The 20,127-nt window shown below is 39.1% G+C and overlaps 1 protein-coding gene across 2 annotated transcripts; it reads left to right on the top strand.

Moving 5' to 3' along the window:
- Positions 1 to 428: 428 nt before the first annotated feature.
- On the top strand, positions 429 to 20,112 carry spn-E (tudor domain containing 9 protein spindle E). Of its 2 annotated transcripts, none has more exons than XM_074176761.1 (11): positions 429 to 772; positions 920 to 1,163; positions 1,834 to 2,553; positions 5,961 to 6,761; positions 8,132 to 8,502; positions 10,107 to 10,424; positions 10,617 to 11,073; positions 12,850 to 13,146; positions 13,277 to 13,612; positions 17,280 to 17,539; positions 19,457 to 20,112. In XM_074176761.1, the coding sequence occupies exons 1-11, from the start codon at positions 609 to 611 to the stop codon at positions 19,833 to 19,835; spliced, it is 4,347 nt and encodes a 1,448-aa protein (XP_074032862.1). In that variant the 5' UTR covers positions 429 to 608; the 3' UTR covers positions 19,836 to 20,112. The 2 variants fall into 2 exon arrangements, with proteins under 2 accessions (XP_074032862.1, XP_074032861.1); XM_074176760.1 differs by having other exon boundaries at positions 5,958 to 6,761.
- The last annotated feature ends 15 nt before the right edge of the window (positions 20,113 to 20,127 follow it).

The raw sequence follows: 20,127 nt of genomic DNA, 5'->3' as shown, positions 1-20,127 counted from the left end.
TTCTAATCTGGAGTACAGAGTACAGCATCAGAAACTCATCTAGACAAAATATTTACCATTCAAAAATCTACCGCGAGAGCTGTAACCTCTAGTAAACCTGATGATCCTTGCCGACCGTAATTAAAAGCTCTTAAAATCACGACTCGATATTCAGCATAGAATATCCCTGGTGTAATCACTTGGACCCCTTTCCCATGTAAAATGTTTTATGGAAAACTATATAAAAAAAATAATGAAGAGATTCAAATTTCCTCTGAGCAAATTTCAGCATTTCATTCATTGAAGTTTGACAGAACTAGTGTAGTGACAGAGTGAGATGAAGGCATTATTTTTACCAAAGGAAATCGCTAATTCTGTTATTTACCATTTACCATCCGATATGACATCTTACATGACATGAACATGACATTACCGACCTCCGACTTCTATTCTATTCTGTGTCTATGGTCTGGCATACTACATTATGTATATTTGATAAAAACAAAGTTTATCTTGAAAGTGTATAAAAAAAAATTTATAGTATGTGGGAATTGCCTCGTTAATCGAGAGTGATTCTTTTAATATAAAAAGTCGGTATATTTCGAGTCGGTATTTCGACTTCAATCAACATGAATAGTTTACTAGCAAAGCTTGGCAAAAAAATTACATATCCCACCGGCACCGTGAACGGTGTAATGGGGGTGGACGACGAGGAATTCAGCTCAACGGACGAAGACGAGTTAGAACCATCCGACACTTATGAACAAGAATTCGTCATGCAAGAAATGAACAGGTGCGCCTCAATATCAGAAATAAACTTGACTATAAACTCTCAATAACCACAAAGATGCTATTTGCAAAAAACTAAATTTTAATGAAATGAAGGAACTATTATTATTATCTCTTCCCGACACAGTTATCAGAACCATTTTGGTTTCAGGTATGCCACTTCCTCCACTGATCCCCGTACCACCGAGGCAGGGGGCATGTCTGATGTTGAAAGTGTCAACGGCATTGAACACAAAAACCATCCGCTCAGCATATACTCCTCCTACAATTTCAACAGCACCTTCATCAAGAAAGAGCTCCCGATCGACCACCTTCGGGACAAGATTGTCAATCTGGTTGAAGTAAACAATGTCGTTATAATCCAAGGCCCCACGGGCTGCGGAAAGTCCACGCAGGTACTGTTACGATTTATGGGTATTATATTTTTCCAAACCTTGAGCTCTTGATTCATAAATTTTGTTCATATGGCGTTGATGAACTGGTATTGCAGTGGCTCAAGAGCTATCTTACGGAAAGAACGCAAACTGTAAGGGCTAATCATTACTATTCTCATACCTTTGCAGTTACATCGGGTGTTCCACAAGGATCACACTTGGAACCATTGCTACTTAACCTTTTCATTAAGGATCTAATTTACTGCTTCCATGAAAGTCAAAAGAATTTATATGAAAGCATACGTTATGACTTCAGCAAAATTAAACAATGGTGCGATGCAAATCTGCTGTCATTCAACACATATTTAATTATTCATATAACGGTTTTATTCTCAGAACTCTTCGATTGGCTAACTCTTTAAATAACTTTCAAATCTTTAATATATCAGTATCCCGGAAAAATGGTGAAAAAACTTTTTTCTACGGGACTCGATTCATTCAAGTGTTAAGAAGATACTAGATTTTTTCGAATGTTTAAAATGACATTGACATTGACCGTGATATTTCACATATTTATACATATTTACTCTTTGTGTAACTACTTTATGTCACGTATGTATGAGCACTTCTGTGTAATAACACGAATAAAGTATGTATCTATCTACTTGGTAATTATAGTTATTATCGACAGGTGCCACAGTTCATCCTGGACCATTGCAGGGAGAAGTCCGAGTACTGCAACATAGCGGTGACTCAACCGAGAAAGATCGCTACCATCAACGTAGCGAAAAGGGTATGCGAAGAGAGAGGCTGGACCTTGGGAACCGTTTGCGGGTACCAAGTAGGGCTGGAGAAAAAGATCTCACCCGACATGATCCTCACCTACATGACCACTGGTGTGTTGCTTCAGAAGCTGATCCACGCGCAGTCCCTGCACCACTACACGCATATCATCATCGACGAAGTCCACGAGAGGAACCAGGACTTGGACTTTCTGATGCTGATCGTGAGGCGGTTCCTGTTCACCAACTCTCCCCGCACGAGAGTGATACTCATGTCGGCCACAATCGAAGCAGAAGAGTTTGCTTACTATTTTCGATGCCAGAATCTCAACACTTCCCTGCCCGCGCCCATCATCTATGTCAACAAGCAAAACCTCTTCGTGAAGACCACTTTTTATTTGGAAAACCTCTCGAACGCTATTTCTGCGATAAGATCTGAGGAACCGAATTTCGACATAGACAGGCCGGAAATCAGCCAGAGCATCTGGAAAGTGTTCACTTTCCTCGTCGGAATTTTGGACAAACTCGACGCTACGGATCCCAACACCAACAAAAAAATTATCGGTAGCGTCTTGGTGTTCTTGCCTGGTATCTTTGAAATTGAAGAAGCCGATAGGCTTCTAAAGCAAGTAAGTATATAGTAAATATGTAGCTGCGAAATACAAGAATCTGAAAACACACTACCAAAAATTTGTAGTATTCTACCCTTAAGGATAAAACGTATTAAAAATTATAAAACCTTCTCTATAGACTCAAAAAAAAATCTTCGAAAATTACTTTGAATTTATCAAAATATTAGAACACCAATAGATACACTGCCACTAAGTTCTTTCCTAACTCTCTGAACACAACTGTAATTTTATTGCACGCTTTATATTAGATTCACCTGTATGTATGTATGTTTGTTTGCTTGTAACTCCCAAGCTCGGGATCTTATTGACAGAATTATCGACATTATTATTGCTTGATCTATTCGTGGGGAGATGGCGCTATACGTAACCTCGATATTTATTGATCTATTCGCGGGCAGATGGCGCTGTACGTCCTCCTTGATAGGTTGTTAAAAAAATCAAAATAGAAAATGAATTTTAAGAATTATAAGTGTAAGCGAAATGTACTTCTCAGATGAAGTATTTAGATATTTAAATATTTTCAATTACCCGTGATTTAGTACAGAAAACAGTTTTGAACGAAACAGAAGATACATTTTAAAATCTAATTTGATTATTTGAAAGCAAGCGAATATGGATTTCAACAATGAAAACGTTATCGTAAAATGTAAACCTAAACAATTCAGTTACTTAAATATTTCAAAAAATCTAAAAATTAGAATTAAAGTGCTTGACATGATAATTTCACAAAAAAACTGTTTTCAATTAACAATCTCACTCTATGTGAAGTTATTTTAGTTGTATAAATCTTAGATTTTAAGCCCTAATTTGTTTATCTACAAGATTGTTCAATCTTTCAGATAATAAATGTATATCTCTCTCTCATTCCATATCAAATCAGAATCAGAATATGCTTTATTGTCGAAAGAATACAATTCTTGTTGACAAAGTCAGTTGTCGTATATATATATATATATATATATATATATATATATATATATATATATATATATATATATATATATATATATATATATATATATATATATATATACACCCATCCATACATACATATTCACATAATTGAGCCTCAGCAATGACAGATATGGATAATGAGTTCATTCAGATAATTTGGCTATAAAAAATTCATCCAAGCTATAGAAGGGATGATCAGAGAGTAAAACCTTCACACTACCTCTGAATCTATTATAATCCTTGATTTCCCTAATTCTTGCTGGAAGGTAGTTGTATATTTTGAAGCTGTTATATATAATAGAGTCCTTTACGAGGCGACTTTTGGGTATAGGCAACATAAGAGTCGAGTTTTGGGAAGATCGAGTATTGTAAGACGATGACGCTCCTTTACATAGATCACGGTGCTTATGAATCAAACAAGATGTTTCCAATATAAAAATAGAGATCACTGTGAGGATTTGGTGATTTTTAAAGTATTCTTTGCACGATTTGCGACTCTTAATCATGAAGAGGGCTCTAATGGCTCTTTTTTGTACAACTTGGATCATCTGTAATAAATTTTTATTGCAAAGCAATTGCATAACCTATATGCGATTCAATTAATGCATGGTAGGCAGATTTTGCTGCTGCAAATCCTACCTCATTATTGATGACTCTAATGGCATAGCACCCAGAGGATAGTTTTTCAGACAGTTTTTTAACATGTTCATCGAATCTCAGGTTACTGTCAATATGAAGACCCAAGAATTTTGTGCAGGGGGAATTGTCAATATTAGTTGAATCAAGAATTATTGTGTCCAATTCACATTTGAAGGCTAACAAGTTAGTCTTGGAGATGTTGAGTACAAGGAGATTATTGTCAAACCACGTTCTTATTGTTTCGAGATCACGTTGTATGACATTGTGTAAAGATGTTTCATCACTACTGTGCCAAAGTATAGTGGTATCATCTGCAAATAACGTGAACCTCCCAGATATATTCGAATGGGAGATATCGTTGACATATAACAAAAATAAAAGAGGTCCCAGTACCGAACCCTGAGGCACACCACATCTAGTAGCTCCAATACGTGAATAGTGGTCAGTTTTTACCAACTGGCTACGATTCTCCAGGTAAGATCTAAACCACTGCAGGCTAATTCCTCTGAAACCATAATAATCAAGTTTGTCTAACAGAATTTGGTGATTTACGCAATCAAAGGCCTTTGTTAGGTCGCAAAATACTGCCGCGGTTGATTGCCCTTCATTAATTCGTTTGTAGACTTTGGTCATTAGCGCCAATATGGCATAATTCGTATTCTTGCGTTTTTGAAATCCGAATTGATCCTCGCTTAGTATGTTGTTTCGGCATAAAAACCTTAGCAACCTTTCCTGCACCAATTTCTCGATTATTTTGGCCAGGGTGGGAATTAGAGTTATAGGCCTAAAGTTCTTGTTTTCGAATTTTTGTAATGTAAAATGAAAATAAATATTTAAAAGAAAACGAGAGCAAATTTTACAAAACTTAGATAAATGACTTAGTTTATTTTATACATGTAGTCTTCTCTTTTAAGTTTGTTCAAGATCAAACATTTTTGTTTTGCTTTTAGCGTTTTACTTTTGACTAGTCCAATAAGTTTTCTCGTATTTAGTCTTGTAATTATGTATGTGTGAAAATTTTAGTGATGAATAAAACTATTTCCATTTCTACCATTGATAATTTCATGAATTGCGAGTATAAATACACCCAAAATCAATCTTATATCTAGGGCAACAAAACCACTGTAGACCAGTGATATAATTTAAAGTATAGGTGTCAATATAAACAACAAAAAAACACCTATATTGAATCACAGCAAAGTTCCATTGCAAGGACATATTTAACAAGATTTCTCAACTTTTTATAGCTTTTCTTCTTCCTAATTTCGTAAGGTATGTCATTATACAGTCTTTTACTTCCATAAATTATAAAGAATACTTTTGTCTGACTTGTTTTTGGAACAGGAAGATTCATTTTATTTTCTGTTGCTTGCCGGGATATGTAGTTTATATCTTCCGGAGTTCCAACCATATTTTGTTTTTATAAATCAGGCAAACAGTTTCAAGTATGAAAATACAAAAAACTGAGAATTTTTTCTCTCAAAAATAATGGTCTACATGGCATGCACTTCCACCTTGCATAAGTATCTAACCGCTTACTTTCGCAAAACAAACACTGTCTCCAAAAGGCAACACCATATGTCAAGTGGGACTCAATCAGGGAATGATATACCGTTTTTGTTGTGGATGGATTCAGTTCATTTGAAACTATTTGAAGTGCATAACATCCTGATGCCTACATTATTATCTTTTTTTTTTTTAACCGTTTAAAATAAAAATGTTTTTTTACTCATTTCATTTTTGAATCAACTTCTGTATTATATTTTTGAACATTTGCAAATTTCTGTAATCTTGATCTCTTTCCTCAGCAGCACTTCGAAGAGGACTCGCAGAGAATGAAATGGGACATAATACCCCTGCACTCTTCTCTGCCTAACGACGAGCAAGCAAAGGTGTTCAGGCCTGCGAAGCCGGGACATAGGAAGGTCATTCTGTCGACGAACATCGCCGAAAGCTCCATAACAGTACCAGATTCTTACTACGTCATCGATTTCTGCCTGACTAAAGTGATGACCGTCGACCCCATCACGAAGTACATGAGCTTGAAGCTGGAGTGGGCGTCTCACGTGAACTGCGACCAGAGATCCGGGCGAGTGGGTAGAATCGGAAACGGACGTGTTTACCGGCTCGTACCCAGGAAATTCTACTCGAATAAGATGTCGGAGAAAAGCCTCCCCGAAATCCTCAGGGCCCCATTGGAGCGAATCGTGCTGCAAGCGAAGTTACTCAATCTGAACAACACTCCCCAGCAAATCTTAGCTCTGGCTCTGAACCCGCCGAACTTGCGGAATATCGAGTTAACCGTGTTGAGTTTGAAAGAGAGCGGAGGCCTGCTACAGACTTGCAAGGGGAAGTATTCCGCGACAGATGGAGACATCACTTTTTTGGGTAGGGTCATGGCTTTGCTGCCCGTTGACGTACGTTTGTCGAAATTGATTGTTTTGGGGCACTTGTTCAGTTGTCTCGAAGAAACCATCATCATGGCTGCAGGTTGTTCCATCCAGAATATATTCTCCATACCGTTCCAGCAGAGGTTCAATGCTTACAAGAAACTGCTCGTGTGGGCTGACGGTTCTTTCAGCGATTTGATTGCCTTGCTGAATTTGTTCCAGGTATGAAATGTTTAGACCGCTGAAAAAGCTTAGTTTCTAGTCAGAATCTACACACATTTTCTGTTTTCATTCGTTGTTCATGTACGTTAAACAGTTTTCAACTTGATGTTATAAGATATATTATTTATTTCATTTTCAACAAGCTTTATCAAGAATGTACTTTGTTATGAATCATATTGTCTCTCGCTCTGCCCCTCTTCTCCCGCCCTGACCCCCTTTTCCATTCTCAGTCTCTTCCCACATCGGTCGCTCTCCCTCTCCCATTACCCTCCCCTTTTCCCCTCTCGCCCGCTCCCGTTGTCAATAAGAATGTACTTTCTTATAAAGCATATTCTCGCTCTCCTCTTCCCCTCTCACTAGTTCGCTTTATCAATAAGAATGTACTGTCTTAAAAAGCGTATTCTCGTCCTCCCTTCCGTCATATCTCTCCTCTTTCCCTCGCCATCACTCCCTCTTTCCCTTTCACTCGCTCCCTTAGTCAATAAAAATGTACTTTCTTACAAAGCATATTCTCGCTCACCTCTTTCCCTCTCATTAGTTTGCTTTGTCAATAAGAATGTCCTGTCTTATGAAGCGTATTCTCGTCCTTCCTTCCCTCATCTCTGTACCTCGCTCTCACTCCCTCTTTCCCTTTCGTTCGCTCCCACTTTCCCTTTTGCTCGCTCCCTCTTTCCCTTTCGCTCGATCCCTCTTTCCCTTTCGCTCGCTCCCTCTTTCCATTGTGCTCGCTCTCTCTTTCCATTTTGCTCGCTCCCTTTGTCAATAAAAATGTACTTTCTTACAAAGCATATACTCGCTCTCCTCTTCCCCTCTCGCTAGTTCGCTTTGTCAATAAGAATGTCCTGTCTTATAAAGCGTATTCTCGTCCTCCCTTCCCTCATCCCACTCTCTCTCCTCTGTCCCTCGCTCTCACTCCTTTATCTTTCCCGCTCGCTCGCTTTGTCAATAAGAATGGACTTTCTTATGAAGCATATTCTCATCTTCTCTCTCCTTCCCGCCCCTCTTTTCCTCCCTCTTCCGCTTTCGTTCCTCGCTTTGTAAATAAGAATGTATTTTCTTATAAAGCATATTCTCGCTCTTCTCTCTCTCTCCCTCTTCCCCTTTCCATCACCACCACCTCTTCCTATCACCATCTCTGCCCCCATCCTATCCTCTTCTCCTATCTTCTTCCCCTTTTCTCTTCCTCTCTCCCCCACCCTTTCCCCTATATTCCTTTCTCCCCCCTCATATTCAAGTCTATAGATATATACGTGACTGTATCAGGATATCTATTTCAATAAAGCTATTAACAATATTATTATTATAAAGCTACTTTATTATCGTTATTAGTACACATCTCCTACGTATAACCAACCCCTCAACCGTTCCAGGTATGGCAGTCGTGCAAGCGTGAAAACCAGTTCGACAACTTCCAATCGGAGCACCGCTGGTGCAGCATGAACCTAGTGAGCTACCGAGGCCTGCGGGAGTGGAGCCTCCTCGTCAACGAGATCAGCCAACGTCTCGGGCAACTGAATATCGCTGCGATGCCGAACCAGGTGCAGCTGGGGCCCGACGAGAGGGCGCTCGTGCTCAAGATACTCGCGGCGGGGGCGTTCTATCCGAACTTCTTCATCAAAACGCCGGAATCGATGCAGATGGAAGAACGCGAGGCTGTCAAGATGGTCGGCGGGAGAAATCCGTTCCGGTCGGTTTACTTCACCGGTATGGATCAGACACAGCCGGGGCCCCTGTATGTTAGGTATGGTGATAGTGATTTTTGTTAGATGTCGGGATCGTGAATCTTCACGTAGGGTATGCATATTTAATAAACGTGTCAGTTGAACAAGGAATTTTACCAGACAAACTGGACTAGTATGGGTATACGACCACTTTTACTTGTCTGTCACCATGTTGAAACACTGTCCCTAGAAAATCTCCATAGCAATCGCGGGTACCCCACTCGATGAGTTTTTTGTAACCCTCGATCAATCGTGAGAGGTTATTTTCATCTGAATTGATCTCGACTTGCCATACTTATCCCTAATTAGCCTATGGCTAAGCCTCAGTAAGATGGTTGTCAATTTTCTGCCGTTCTTTGCAAACTAGGCCACACTTGACGTGGTTCAACGGAAAAACCATATTTTGCCTAGCTGACCCGTCTACAAGGTACAAGATTTGAAAGTTGATATATTTTCGTCTGATCTTTCTGTTGGTCTTAATTGCGTGAGTATTTTCTCTAACTATGAGAAGATTGGGGGCGTTGAAGCAGTTTAGGGGGGCGATGGCTAATTTAAAAATGTTTTTTTGCTTTTAACACAAACTTTAACCGCTCCTTCATGCTTTACGCGCGTTTCCTCGTGTAATGCCATCTAGGGGACTAGACAGTAACTATTTCCTGTCCGATAGTTGTCAAACTGTACAATAGATGGCGGTAAGCTTCAATGCGAAGCAAGAAGTTTCTAGTCTCCATTCTCGAAAATACTAGGCCAGATGAAGCCATACAATGGCTTCTTTGGTTGAAATCCAAAATTGGCTGCGATCCAAAGAATATTAGCTTTGAAGACTCAATGCTAAGAGTACAGCTACTAATAATTGTCAAGGAGCGCAAGCTTGAATACCAAAAAAATATAGTCGATGAGATGGCAGCAGGCCAAAACAAAATTGTCCTTTGCCTACCTCCATGCCACTGCGAGCTCAGTCCCATCGAGTTAATATGGGCGGATGTGAGGAATTTTGTAGCTCAGCATAACACCACGTTCAAATTTGCAGATCTCAAAGTGCTTTTTGATGACGCTTTCAAAAGAGTCACAGCGGAGAAATGGGAGAAGTGTGTTCGGCATGTGATATCAGAAGTCGAGACAAAGATGTGGAAGCTTGATGACGTAATAGAGGCACAAATCGAGCCACTGATATAATTCAGATTGGTGAGGATGACACTACTGATGAAGAGACAAATTCATCCAGTTGAATAATTTTGATTAATATTCCTTTTGATTTTACATAAAATAAAAATTATCAATAAAGAAATAATTACGTCTCTTTTCATATAATGCTTGAGTGCGCTGTGAAAAATCCAATGAAAATATTTTTATATTACACATATTATCTGCATTTTTCCCGTTAAACTGCAAAACTTGTGCATTTCACTCGTTATTATAAAAAAGTTTTCCTAAGTATGATATAGCATTTGCGATCAACAAGATGTTGGTTCTGAATACGACCCTGGCCAATTCTTGGGATTTTCAATATCACGTGCGTAGGACATGTCAATGTTTACATCCACTCTATCTTGGATTTGAATTTGCTTTAGATCTGTTGAAAAAATAGGGCGAATGTTGAAATTTCGCGGGATTTTGTTGGCAGGGCCATCAAGGATTTGTTGAAGAACGAGCGCGAGAGCGAGAAGGACATTTCGGTCGGCTTCGACGGCAGCACCAAAATCTACATAGAGTTCAAGAATTTCGAACGTCGCCAGGAGCACGTTACGTTCTCGGTGGGCCAGCGCACTATGGTCACTGGCACCGTACCCGGGCGCATCCCTAATGAGGTGTACGAGGCGATACGCAAGCGCCAGCTTAAGTATCAGTTCAACCTGAATCTGCTCCCTCTGAAGGAGGCGTGGAGTTGGGCGGAGCGCAACGGCATCAAGAAGAAGTCTGTGCTGGAGGTCATCGAGAACAGGTAGGGGATAGACATTTATCGATTTGGGAACTCTATAGAATTTATATCTAGAAATGTTTGTTGGGGAACAGGATCAAATTATCTTGGAGTGACAGTTGTTTTCTTATAAATGTCCTATGTTAGAATCTCTCTCAACCGATAATACATCAATTACTTTTGTTCGCTATGACGTATTCGATAAATAACCTACAGAGTGGCGTCGTCGGTGGCCAGAGAGCGCAACTGCTACACCGAGGACGAGTACTCGCCGATTCCGTCCCTCAACACCGAATGGATCACCATCAAGATCACGGAGCACATCGATGCCGGCCATTTCTGGGTGAACTTGCTCGAAAGCGAGATCTACCTCGCTAGGATCGAGGAGATCCTCAACAAGACGGTGCTGCAGGAAGTCGCCACGAGCGGGGACCGCGTTAAGGTCGGCAACCTGTACGCGACGAGGTACTCGGAAGATAACATGTTCTACCGCTGCCAGGTGATCTCTCTGTCGCAGGACATGGCACAGGTGCTCTTTATCGACTACGGCAACATCCAGCAGGTGGCGCTAAAAGCGCTGTACTCCCTGCCGAACATTCCCGGGAGGAAGGAGTGCGACATGGCGCCCCTAGGAGTAGAGTGCTTGCTGCACGGAGTACAACCATCGAGGAAGGTAAGAGAGAGTGAGTGAAAGGCGATGGAAAAGTTTCTGGTACAATAAGAGTGAAGTTTTAAAGAACTTTGATATGGGTTCAATATCTCTCATTACATTAGAAACTATCTCACCGGAATCTCAGTCAAACTTTCTTGATACATATATCGCAGAGTCTCTCATCGCACAAGCCTCTTTTCTATATTCTTATCCCAAACTTTCTCATCGCATCAGATGGTCCTTCCAAACTCTCTCATCGCATCAGAAACTCTCTCTTATCATCTTATTACATCTAAGCATCACCAAAACCGTCTTTTCACGTCTGAGGCTCTTCCAAATTCTCTCACTGTAACAGAGATTCTCTCATACTCTCTCATCACAACAAAAGCTTTCGTAATCTCTCTTATCGCATCAGATGTTCCTTCAAACTATCATATCGTATCTGAGTCTCAGAAAGTTTGAGAGAGCTTCTGATATGAGTTTGGGGAGAACATAGAAGTATTAAGAGAGTTTTGGAGAACATCTGATGGAATCAGATAGTTTTGGAGAGCCTCTGATATATTAAGGGGGTTTTGGAGAGCCTCTGATGCGATAAGAGAGTTTTGGAGAGCATCTGATGCTCAAAGATAGTTTTGGAGAGTCTCTAATGTGATAAGATAGTTCTGGAGAGCCTCTGATGTGATGAGATACATTTGGGGAGCCTCTGGTGTGATAAGATAGTTTTAGAGAGCCTCTGATGTGATGAGATACATTTGGGGAGCCTCTGAAGTGATAAGAGATTTTTGGAGAGCTTCTGACGTGATAAGATAGTTTTGGAGAGCCTCTGATGTGATAAGAGAGTTTTGGAGAGTCTCTGATGTGATAAAAGAGTTTTGGAGAGCCTCTGATGTGATGAGATACATTTTGGGGAGTCTCTGATGTGATAAGTGAGTTTTGGAGAGCCTCTAATGCTCGAAAGATAGTTTTGGAGAGTCTCTGATGTGATAAGAGATTTGTGGAGAGCCTCTGGTGTGATAAGATAGTTTTGGAGAGTCTCTGATGTGATAAGAGAGTTTTAGAGAGCCTCTGATGTGATAAGATAGATTTGGAGAGCCTCTGATATGATGAGATACATTTGGGGAGCCTCTGATGTGATAAGATAGTTTTGGAGAGCCTCTGATGTGATGAGATACATTTGGGGAGCCTCTGATGTGATAAAAGAGTTTTGGAGAGCCTTTGATGCTTAAAGATAATTTTGGAGAGCCTCTGATGCGATAAGAGAGTTTGAGTGACTATTGGGCGTGATAAGACAATTTCATTGTGTTTCTAATGTAAGTAAAGAGTTTGGTAGATTCTCTAATGCAATAGTTATTTTGGGTGAGGTTTACATGTGATAAGACAGAGAAGATGACAAGTCTCAGAAGCGATGAGATATTTTAAGGAAACCTATGATGGGATAAGAAATATTTAGGGAGCCTTGATTAAGAAGTTTTTGTGAGTCTCAGATACAGAAATTAACGTGGGGGGGAGCTCTGATGCGATAAGAGAGAATGTAAAAATCACTGTTGGGATAAGAGAGTTTGGGAGAGTCTTCCGAATGATACAAGTATTTGCAAGAGCCTCAGATGCGAAAAAAGAGTTTCGGTTGAGGCTCATATGTAATAATGCAGTTTGAAAAAACTAATATGAGAGTTTGGAAGGGTTTTTGATGTGATAAGAGAGTTTGAGAAAGCTTCGAATTCACTGATAGAGTCTGGGTTAGAAATTTGGAAAAGTGTCTTTGGAAGAATCAATCTTCAATTTCCCACCCTTTTGCAGGTCAATCCGAAAGGAGTCTGGTCCGAGAAAATAAACAACCACTGGAAGAACCAAACGATGAATGTGCTCCTCTACGCCAAAGTCCACTCAGTTGTTGACAATGTCCTCAACGTGGAAGTGTTTAAGAACCAGCCACAAACCCGCCAAGTGAAGTCGATAAACCAGCAGATGCTCGAGCTAGGCCACGCCGATCCTTCTATTGAAAGCTTCCTCTCCCGAGCGGACCACGAGAAAAGAATGGCCGTACTCAAGTCTGAAAACCCCAATATCGAAGCGGCTCGCCTAAGCGTTGACAGGGTATGTATATATATTTCTCGAATGTTTTGTCGGAAAGTTTTTATGTATATGTGGATGGATATTTCTTAGTTATACCTACCAACCTCTGACGTCTACTACTGCTACTACTATTATGCTTTCTCCTACACAGATCGTCGACTACCGCGACTTCGACGGGCCCCGCGCCAGAGGCGCCAACTGCAAGACTATCGTACTGAAGGGTCCGTTCAGCCCACTCGAGATGAGCCTCTACGGATGCGTGGAGAGCGCCAAAGACAAGCACGTCGTCGTCGAAGGGTCTTCGGTGAACTCGGTGCTGCTCGACAGCGAGCCTCAAGACGACCACACAAGGCTGCTTGTTGCGGCGTACGTCAGCCAGAGCGGGGAGAGCTCGAAAATCAATCTGAGGCAGACGACGCTCATGCCGAACGTTCCGGGGTTACCGACGCTGCTCGCGCTCCTCTTCTGTCCGACGATGAAAGTCAAGGTGAGAGATTTTAGTCTTTCTCGTGATCAAGTTATAATAATAATAATACTTTCATCCCAAAATTCTGTGTCCTGTAATCGAGTCTAGTGCCTGATTGGACAGTAAAGGTTTTTTTTTTACTTTATTTTCTTGGTGACTTGCCGAGACATGCATAGAATTTGTCAGTAGCTAATTAACTATGAATTTCTTTTTTTTTACTTTGTATTATTATCCACAAAATGAATGAATGAATCTTCATTGATACTTCACAAAACACAAGCACTACAGGATCTTCCTGTAGTGCTTGTGTTGAATATTCATTCGTTCATAAAATCATATATAAAACCCGTTCCATCTAAGGTAGGCTTTCTCAAATTGAGCGATAACGCCCCCTTGTGGGCGCCGGAGGCCTATAAGGGGGCACTTAAGGGCACAGAGAAGATTGGGGGGCGTTGAAGCGGTTTAGGGGGGCGATGGCTAATTTAAAAAAGTTTTTTTGCTTTTAACACAAACTTTACCACTCCTTTACGCTTAACGCGCGTTTCCTCGTGTAACGCCATCTAGGGGACTAGACAGTAACTATTTCCTGTCCGATAGTTGTCAAACTGTACAATAGATGGCGGTAAGCTTCAATGCGAAGTGAGAAGTTTCTAGTCTCCATTCTCGAAAGTACTAGGCCCGCCCGCTGCCTCATATAAAAGCGCGCGCGCCATCCAGCCAGTAATGTCACTCGACGATAGTACGAAAATAAGTGAATTCAAATAGTGACTAGCTACGTAAAGTGTTGTATGTGCGGTGGTGAATACTGTGAGTGGTGTCATTAGCAAGTTTTTAATTCTCGATTCTTTACTTCGGCATTTTTGAAGACAAAGTTATGTCGCAAGCAAAAAAGAAGAAACGGCAGTATAGCGCGGAATATATAAAATATGGATTTATTGAGAATTCCACAATTCCATCTTTGCCAGTGTGCCTTCTTTGTCAAAAAACATTTTCGAATGAAGCGATGAAACCCTTAAGGCTACAAGATCATTTGTATGAAATGCATTTAGATAAAAACGACGGACTCCGAGCTTCCTACAATATCTCCTTGCTAATTGCTCAAACAGGTGAACCTCACACTATTTGAGAGGATTTAATTTTACCTGCAATAAAAGAAGTAATAATTACTGTGCTCCATAAACCAGCGTCAGCATAAACCGAAAAATTCCTTTGAGGAAACAGCTCTTTAAATGACAGATTATTTAATCAGCTTTGTGTTGCTAATGATGAAGATTTCAACCGATTGCTGTTTCACACAGAAGTGCGTTGGTTATCAAGAGGTAACTGTCTGACTCGATTTTACAATCTATTTGAGTCTGTAATAGAGTTCTTAGAAAACAAAGACAAAGAATTGCACGACAACCTCATCACTTCAAAAAATGATTTTGCGTACTTGACAGACCTGTATGAATTATTTAATGATGTCAATCTCCAACTTCAAGGTGACGACTTGAATTTGATTAAAACAAAAAAAGTCATTGCTGCTTTTGTAGCCAAATTGCTCTTATACAAGAATAATATCGGCAGACGTGATTTTGCAGAACGATTCCAGGACATTTTAAAATTGGAAATACCGGATTGGGTGTTGGATCCTTTTTCAAATGTCAACACAACAGGATCAACCCAGCTGGAAGAACTCATAGAACTGATAACGAACGAGAAAATAAAAAAAAATCAAAAATGGATACCAAGAATTTTGGCTACAAAAGCCAATCCTGCAATTGTACTCTGGATTGTGGTCCACCGTTCAACGGTTTTTGATAGCGGTGACTTACGACTGTTTTTGAGTAAATTCGAGCCTGATATTAACAAACTCATCCTTCACATTAGTTTAGTTTTGAAATTCAAATTGAAATGTTTGTTATAATAACATGAATAAAAGTTTTCCTGGCGCCTGTGGATATAATTTCATTTCATCTTTATTTGCCTCAAGAAAATTTTACATTTTATAGACACGTCCAAACCTTAACCCAAATAACTAAAGATAGATGATAGAATAATTTGTAGTCCTGGGAATATAATCGAGGTTGACAATGATTGTGATATGGGATATTGAAGAATAAAAAAACATATATGATCTACATACAAGATGTGACAAATCATAACTATTTCATTTATTTCCATTTTAACTAGTATCGTTTCGCCATCTGTTGAATTTTCTCGGTAACTTATCCGCCGCAGTGAAGGCCGATTCCAGTTGTTTACAGTTTTCTACCTTCCTTAATCATAAGTAGCGGTGGCCCTCATGCCCTCCGGGATAGGCAACCAATATTTCATTTTGACGGGTTTTTTGCATTGGCAAAGTATTTCCAGGGTCAGGTTTTTTATGAAGGACTGTCGAGATTCTTTTTCGTTTCTAGAGACCTGAGTGAGAAAGGTTTTTGATGCGCCATATTTGCTCGATTGTTCAAAGATTCTTCTTGTTTGCTCTTTAAAGTGAACTTCGTTCTAAATTACCTTACTGTGGTCCTTAAGGACAAGATTCACCGTCGACTTCCGTGCCTGTAATTATTTTAGGTGGGTAATGATTTTTATTACTATAAACGATGTAACACGTGTGTGAAGTTTTTATTAACTACTTTTAACTATTTTATTAAAACATTTGTAATTATTTTAGAACTAAGTCAACAACCAAATAAGTACTCTGTCTCCCCTTTGAACTGAAAATAGATTGTTTCGCACCTTATCCTGTGTCTCATTGGATCAGCAGCAACCCCTTTCAAAAAACCCTGAGATTGAACCCTTACAAAGATAAAATACATTTTAAGGGATGACTAAATATGAATATATAAAATGTAAAATGTATGAATTATATATAAAACGTAAATGTATAAAATATATGAAGTATGATGTATAAAATGTAAAAAAATATATAATGTTAATGTATAGAATGTTAAATGAATGAAATATAGATAATATATGGATATAGACCGTAACAATAAAAGTTATTCAATCACTGTGATTATCCATGAACAAATGCCGATTTTCAGCGATTAACTGAGTAAATTCTTGGAAGTTGTAAATACAGTTACTAGATAAAAATACATTTCAATTTGGATTTGAATATTTCTGGAGGTAAATCTCGAAATTGAGATGGTAAGTGGTTATAGAGTCTCGTATCAATTTTGGTGGTTTTTTGAAGCCTTGTTTTTGGTTCAACTATTCTGGTTTTGAACCTAATCCAACGCTTTTTGTGGTATTAGCCAGGGGAGTAGTTGCTTTCTGATAGGCGTCAGTCCATTCAACCTACTGTGTAGGTATATTCGAAACTGGCTTGAACGTTTAAAGTTCATTTCTTTAGATTTGTTTACTGCCAGTCTTGAAGCATAGCCCACTGACTAATAAGAAAGTTTTCCTAATAATACAAAATGGTGTTTTACATTACCCTCATCAGAAAGTCTTATTTTCACATGACACACATAATTTAATTATTAAAATAATGACTGTGATTGTGATTCTTGAGATGTAGTAAGTAAAAAAAATTGGGGGGCGCTAGAAAATAATTAATCTTGAAGTGGGCGGCAGACAAAATAAGTTTTAGAACCTCTGATCTAAGGAAAGGAACATGAAAGATAGCGAATGGTTCCCTCAATTTTACCATACTGTGAATCTTGTTATGAAGTATAAACAAACACAAATTTGTTGTAAGGTGACGAACGATTGCACAAGGGTCGCTTCGGTGCTCTGCGGTCTCGGCTGTAATCAGTTCACGAACAAATCGTTCTACCCGTCCCACGACCTGACTCTGGTGTGCGACACAGACCTGAAGGAGGAAGAGATCAACAAGATCAACACTGTGCGCTTCCACATGAACCAGGGCATCACGCTCATGGAAGACATATGCAACGGAGCATCTGCCCAGGCGGAAATGATCCGCAAGCAGAAGGCACTCAAGAAGCATTTGATTGAGTAAGTTTCGTTTATTCTATTTTTTCTTCACCTTTCTTGCGAGGCGTAGGAACATTAGGTGTATATATTTTAGCTTTGGCAATACTGTGTATTATGTGGCGCCATCTGACGATTGTTTCTGACCGTAACATCATTTAAAACTTGTTGTTGTTTGCCAGAGATTCATGTCAAATATTACAGACTAATTTTCTTATGAAGGTCCATTATACGGGTAGCAAATGAAAGAGTTTGATGAAAGTAATGTGAACACTATATGAGTGTGGTATGGTAGACCTCCTGAGATTTCCTTTGTAGTCTCATTGTATGGCCCAATATGGCTCTCTAGGTGTCTTTGATGTTGTGGGATCTATTGTTGAAGGATTCGAGAAGGGTGTGCACACTGCCATAACGCTTTTTGACTTGTGTAAGGCTTTTGATTGTGTATCATACGGTATACTTCTTAAAAAATTATATTATTATGGAGTTAGAGGGGTATCTTAGTCACTTATAGAATCGTACCTTTCAAATAGGTATCAGGCGGTTTCGTGTAATGGCATTACATCAAATTTTGAACCTATTGATCACGGTGTTCCACAAAGTTCAATACTTGGGCCCCTGCTCTTTGTTATTTATGTTAATGACATATGTAATTTCATGTCTCCCTATAAGGCCATTCTCTATGCAGATGATACAACTTTGATATATAGCGATCAATCATCATCTAACATTCCACAAGTAATGAAAGAATTTGAAAATCAAGTCAACACTTGGTTTCTAGCAAATAAATTGAAGTTGAATAGTGGCAAAACTCAAAATCTTGAGTTTAGTATACAAAACAAAATATAACTCCTCAAGTTAGGGCAACTAAAGAAACCTTGATGTTTCTGTTTCAGTCACAAAATATAAACCCAACCGAGCAAAACGTACATATATATAAAGAATATAAAAAACCGTGTCAGGATATATTACAGATGTCTAAAAAAGAGTACCATCAAAGTCTACCAACATCTACAGATGATTTTAGTAAAACAGTTTGGCAGATCATTAATACTGTAACTGGTAGAAAAAATAAAATATCAAACAATCCAATCCACTTTGGAAAATTTATCTGAAACTGAGTCAATCAATGTAATAGACAAGGCATATAATATAAATAAATCTATGTTCTTCTGACCTTCAACATCAGACGATATTAGAATTATTTTGAACAAACTGAAAAAAAACTTCCGACAAATTTCCATTTTACCATCTTTCTCGAAGATAATTGAATATGCCATTTACACACAGCTTGTTGAATTTTTAGAAGTCAATGATATTTTTTAGTCCACATCAATTTGGCTTCAGAAGAGGGAAATCAACTCTCTCACAAATTACATAAAAGATGCATTTGACAATAAAAATAAATATATTGGTGTATTCACTGATCTCACTTCGGCGTTTGATTGTGTGAATCATAAAATCCTCTTAGACAAATTATACTGGTATGGTATTAGAGGGGTGTGCCTGAAGATGATAGAATCATACTTGACTGAGAGATTTCAAGTGGTAGAATGCGGAGAATCTCGTAGTCGAAAAATGAAATTGATGAGAGTAGTTCCTCAGGGCTCCATATTAGGACCACTTCTCTTTCTTATATATATTAATGATCTACCACATTTCTTGAATTCATCTGATATTAAGAATACCATGTATGCGGATGATGCAACCTTGAACAGAGCAGTGGACGAACTTAAAACTCCTCAACATACCCTAAATAATATCCTGGACAAAGCACGATCTTGGTTTGGATCAAATGAACTGATTTTAAATGAATAAAAAACAGATGTAAAAAAAAAAAAAAAAAAAAAAAGTTTCAAGTATTGATCTCTGCCTTCTTGTACCCTATTTCCAGAAATACATTTCGTAAACCTAATTTAACATTGGTTGAATTCGTTTCAGCCTCGTCTACTGCGATCGGAAACCAGTCCGTAGAACGAACCCCAAGAACGCGAACGTTTGGGAAACAACCAACCACGACGCCATCGAGCTGAAACCGGACCGAACGGACTCCGACGAGGGCATCTGGCCTCTGCTGTGGTTTGTCAGGCTGAAGAATTTCGGAGACTACAATCCGAACATTGGGAAGAATCTCGAGGACCTGGACCTCATGGCGCAGACCATGATACCCTCCTCGGAAACGGAATGTCTGCTGTGCGAAGCAGTTCTTTTCGACGTACACGATGTAAGGTCCCACCTGATTTCGCCGGACCACAAGCGATCCGTCGCAGAATACTACAAGAAGTTGCAGGACGTTAATTTGTCCGAAGAGGAAGATTAGATTTGACAGAATTTTTTACGTTGTTTAGTTTGTAAGCTATAGTGACGTTATCAATGTTTTTGTTGATATTTTTATGTTCTTTGAGTTTAGTTTTTTAGAGTTTAAGTTAGGACTAACTGTTTTTGTTTGAGAAGTGCAGATGAAATAATTAGGAATAAGGAAGTTTTTTTTTACTTCATTCTTTGTGATATTGACGCGAGCTCTGTTCGATTAAATGATTTGGACAGCTAAGAACTACTGCACCTCTTTTGGTTGCAATAAACTTTTCATACAACCTAATTTCAGACTACTT

This window comes from Leptinotarsa decemlineata, unplaced genomic scaffold (genome assembly GCF_025532065.1).
Source record: "Leptinotarsa decemlineata unplaced genomic scaffold, Ldec_3_MD MMD2_tig00002082_RagTag_RagTag, whole genome shotgun sequence".
Classification (NCBI taxonomy): Eukaryota; Metazoa; Arthropoda; class Insecta; order Coleoptera; family Chrysomelidae; genus Leptinotarsa; species Leptinotarsa decemlineata.
Note: the sequence above shows the minus strand (reverse complement) of the source record. Positions and strands in the feature narration are given on the sequence as shown.

Bases quoted from the DNA above. Each gene is read 5' to 3' on its own strand.
- spn-E (XM_074176760.1), top strand. From the start codon at position 609: ATGAATAGTTTACTAGCAAAGCTTGGCAAAAAAATTACATATCCCACC. The intron at 8,503-10,106 runs GTATGGTGATAG...TTTTGTTGGCAG, and splicing joins CCGGGGCCCCTGTATGTTAG to GGCCATCAAGGATTTGTTGA. The intron at 17,540-19,456 runs GTAAGTTTCGTT...AATTCGTTTCAG, and splicing joins CTCAAGAAGCATTTGATTGA to CCTCGTCTACTGCGATCGGA.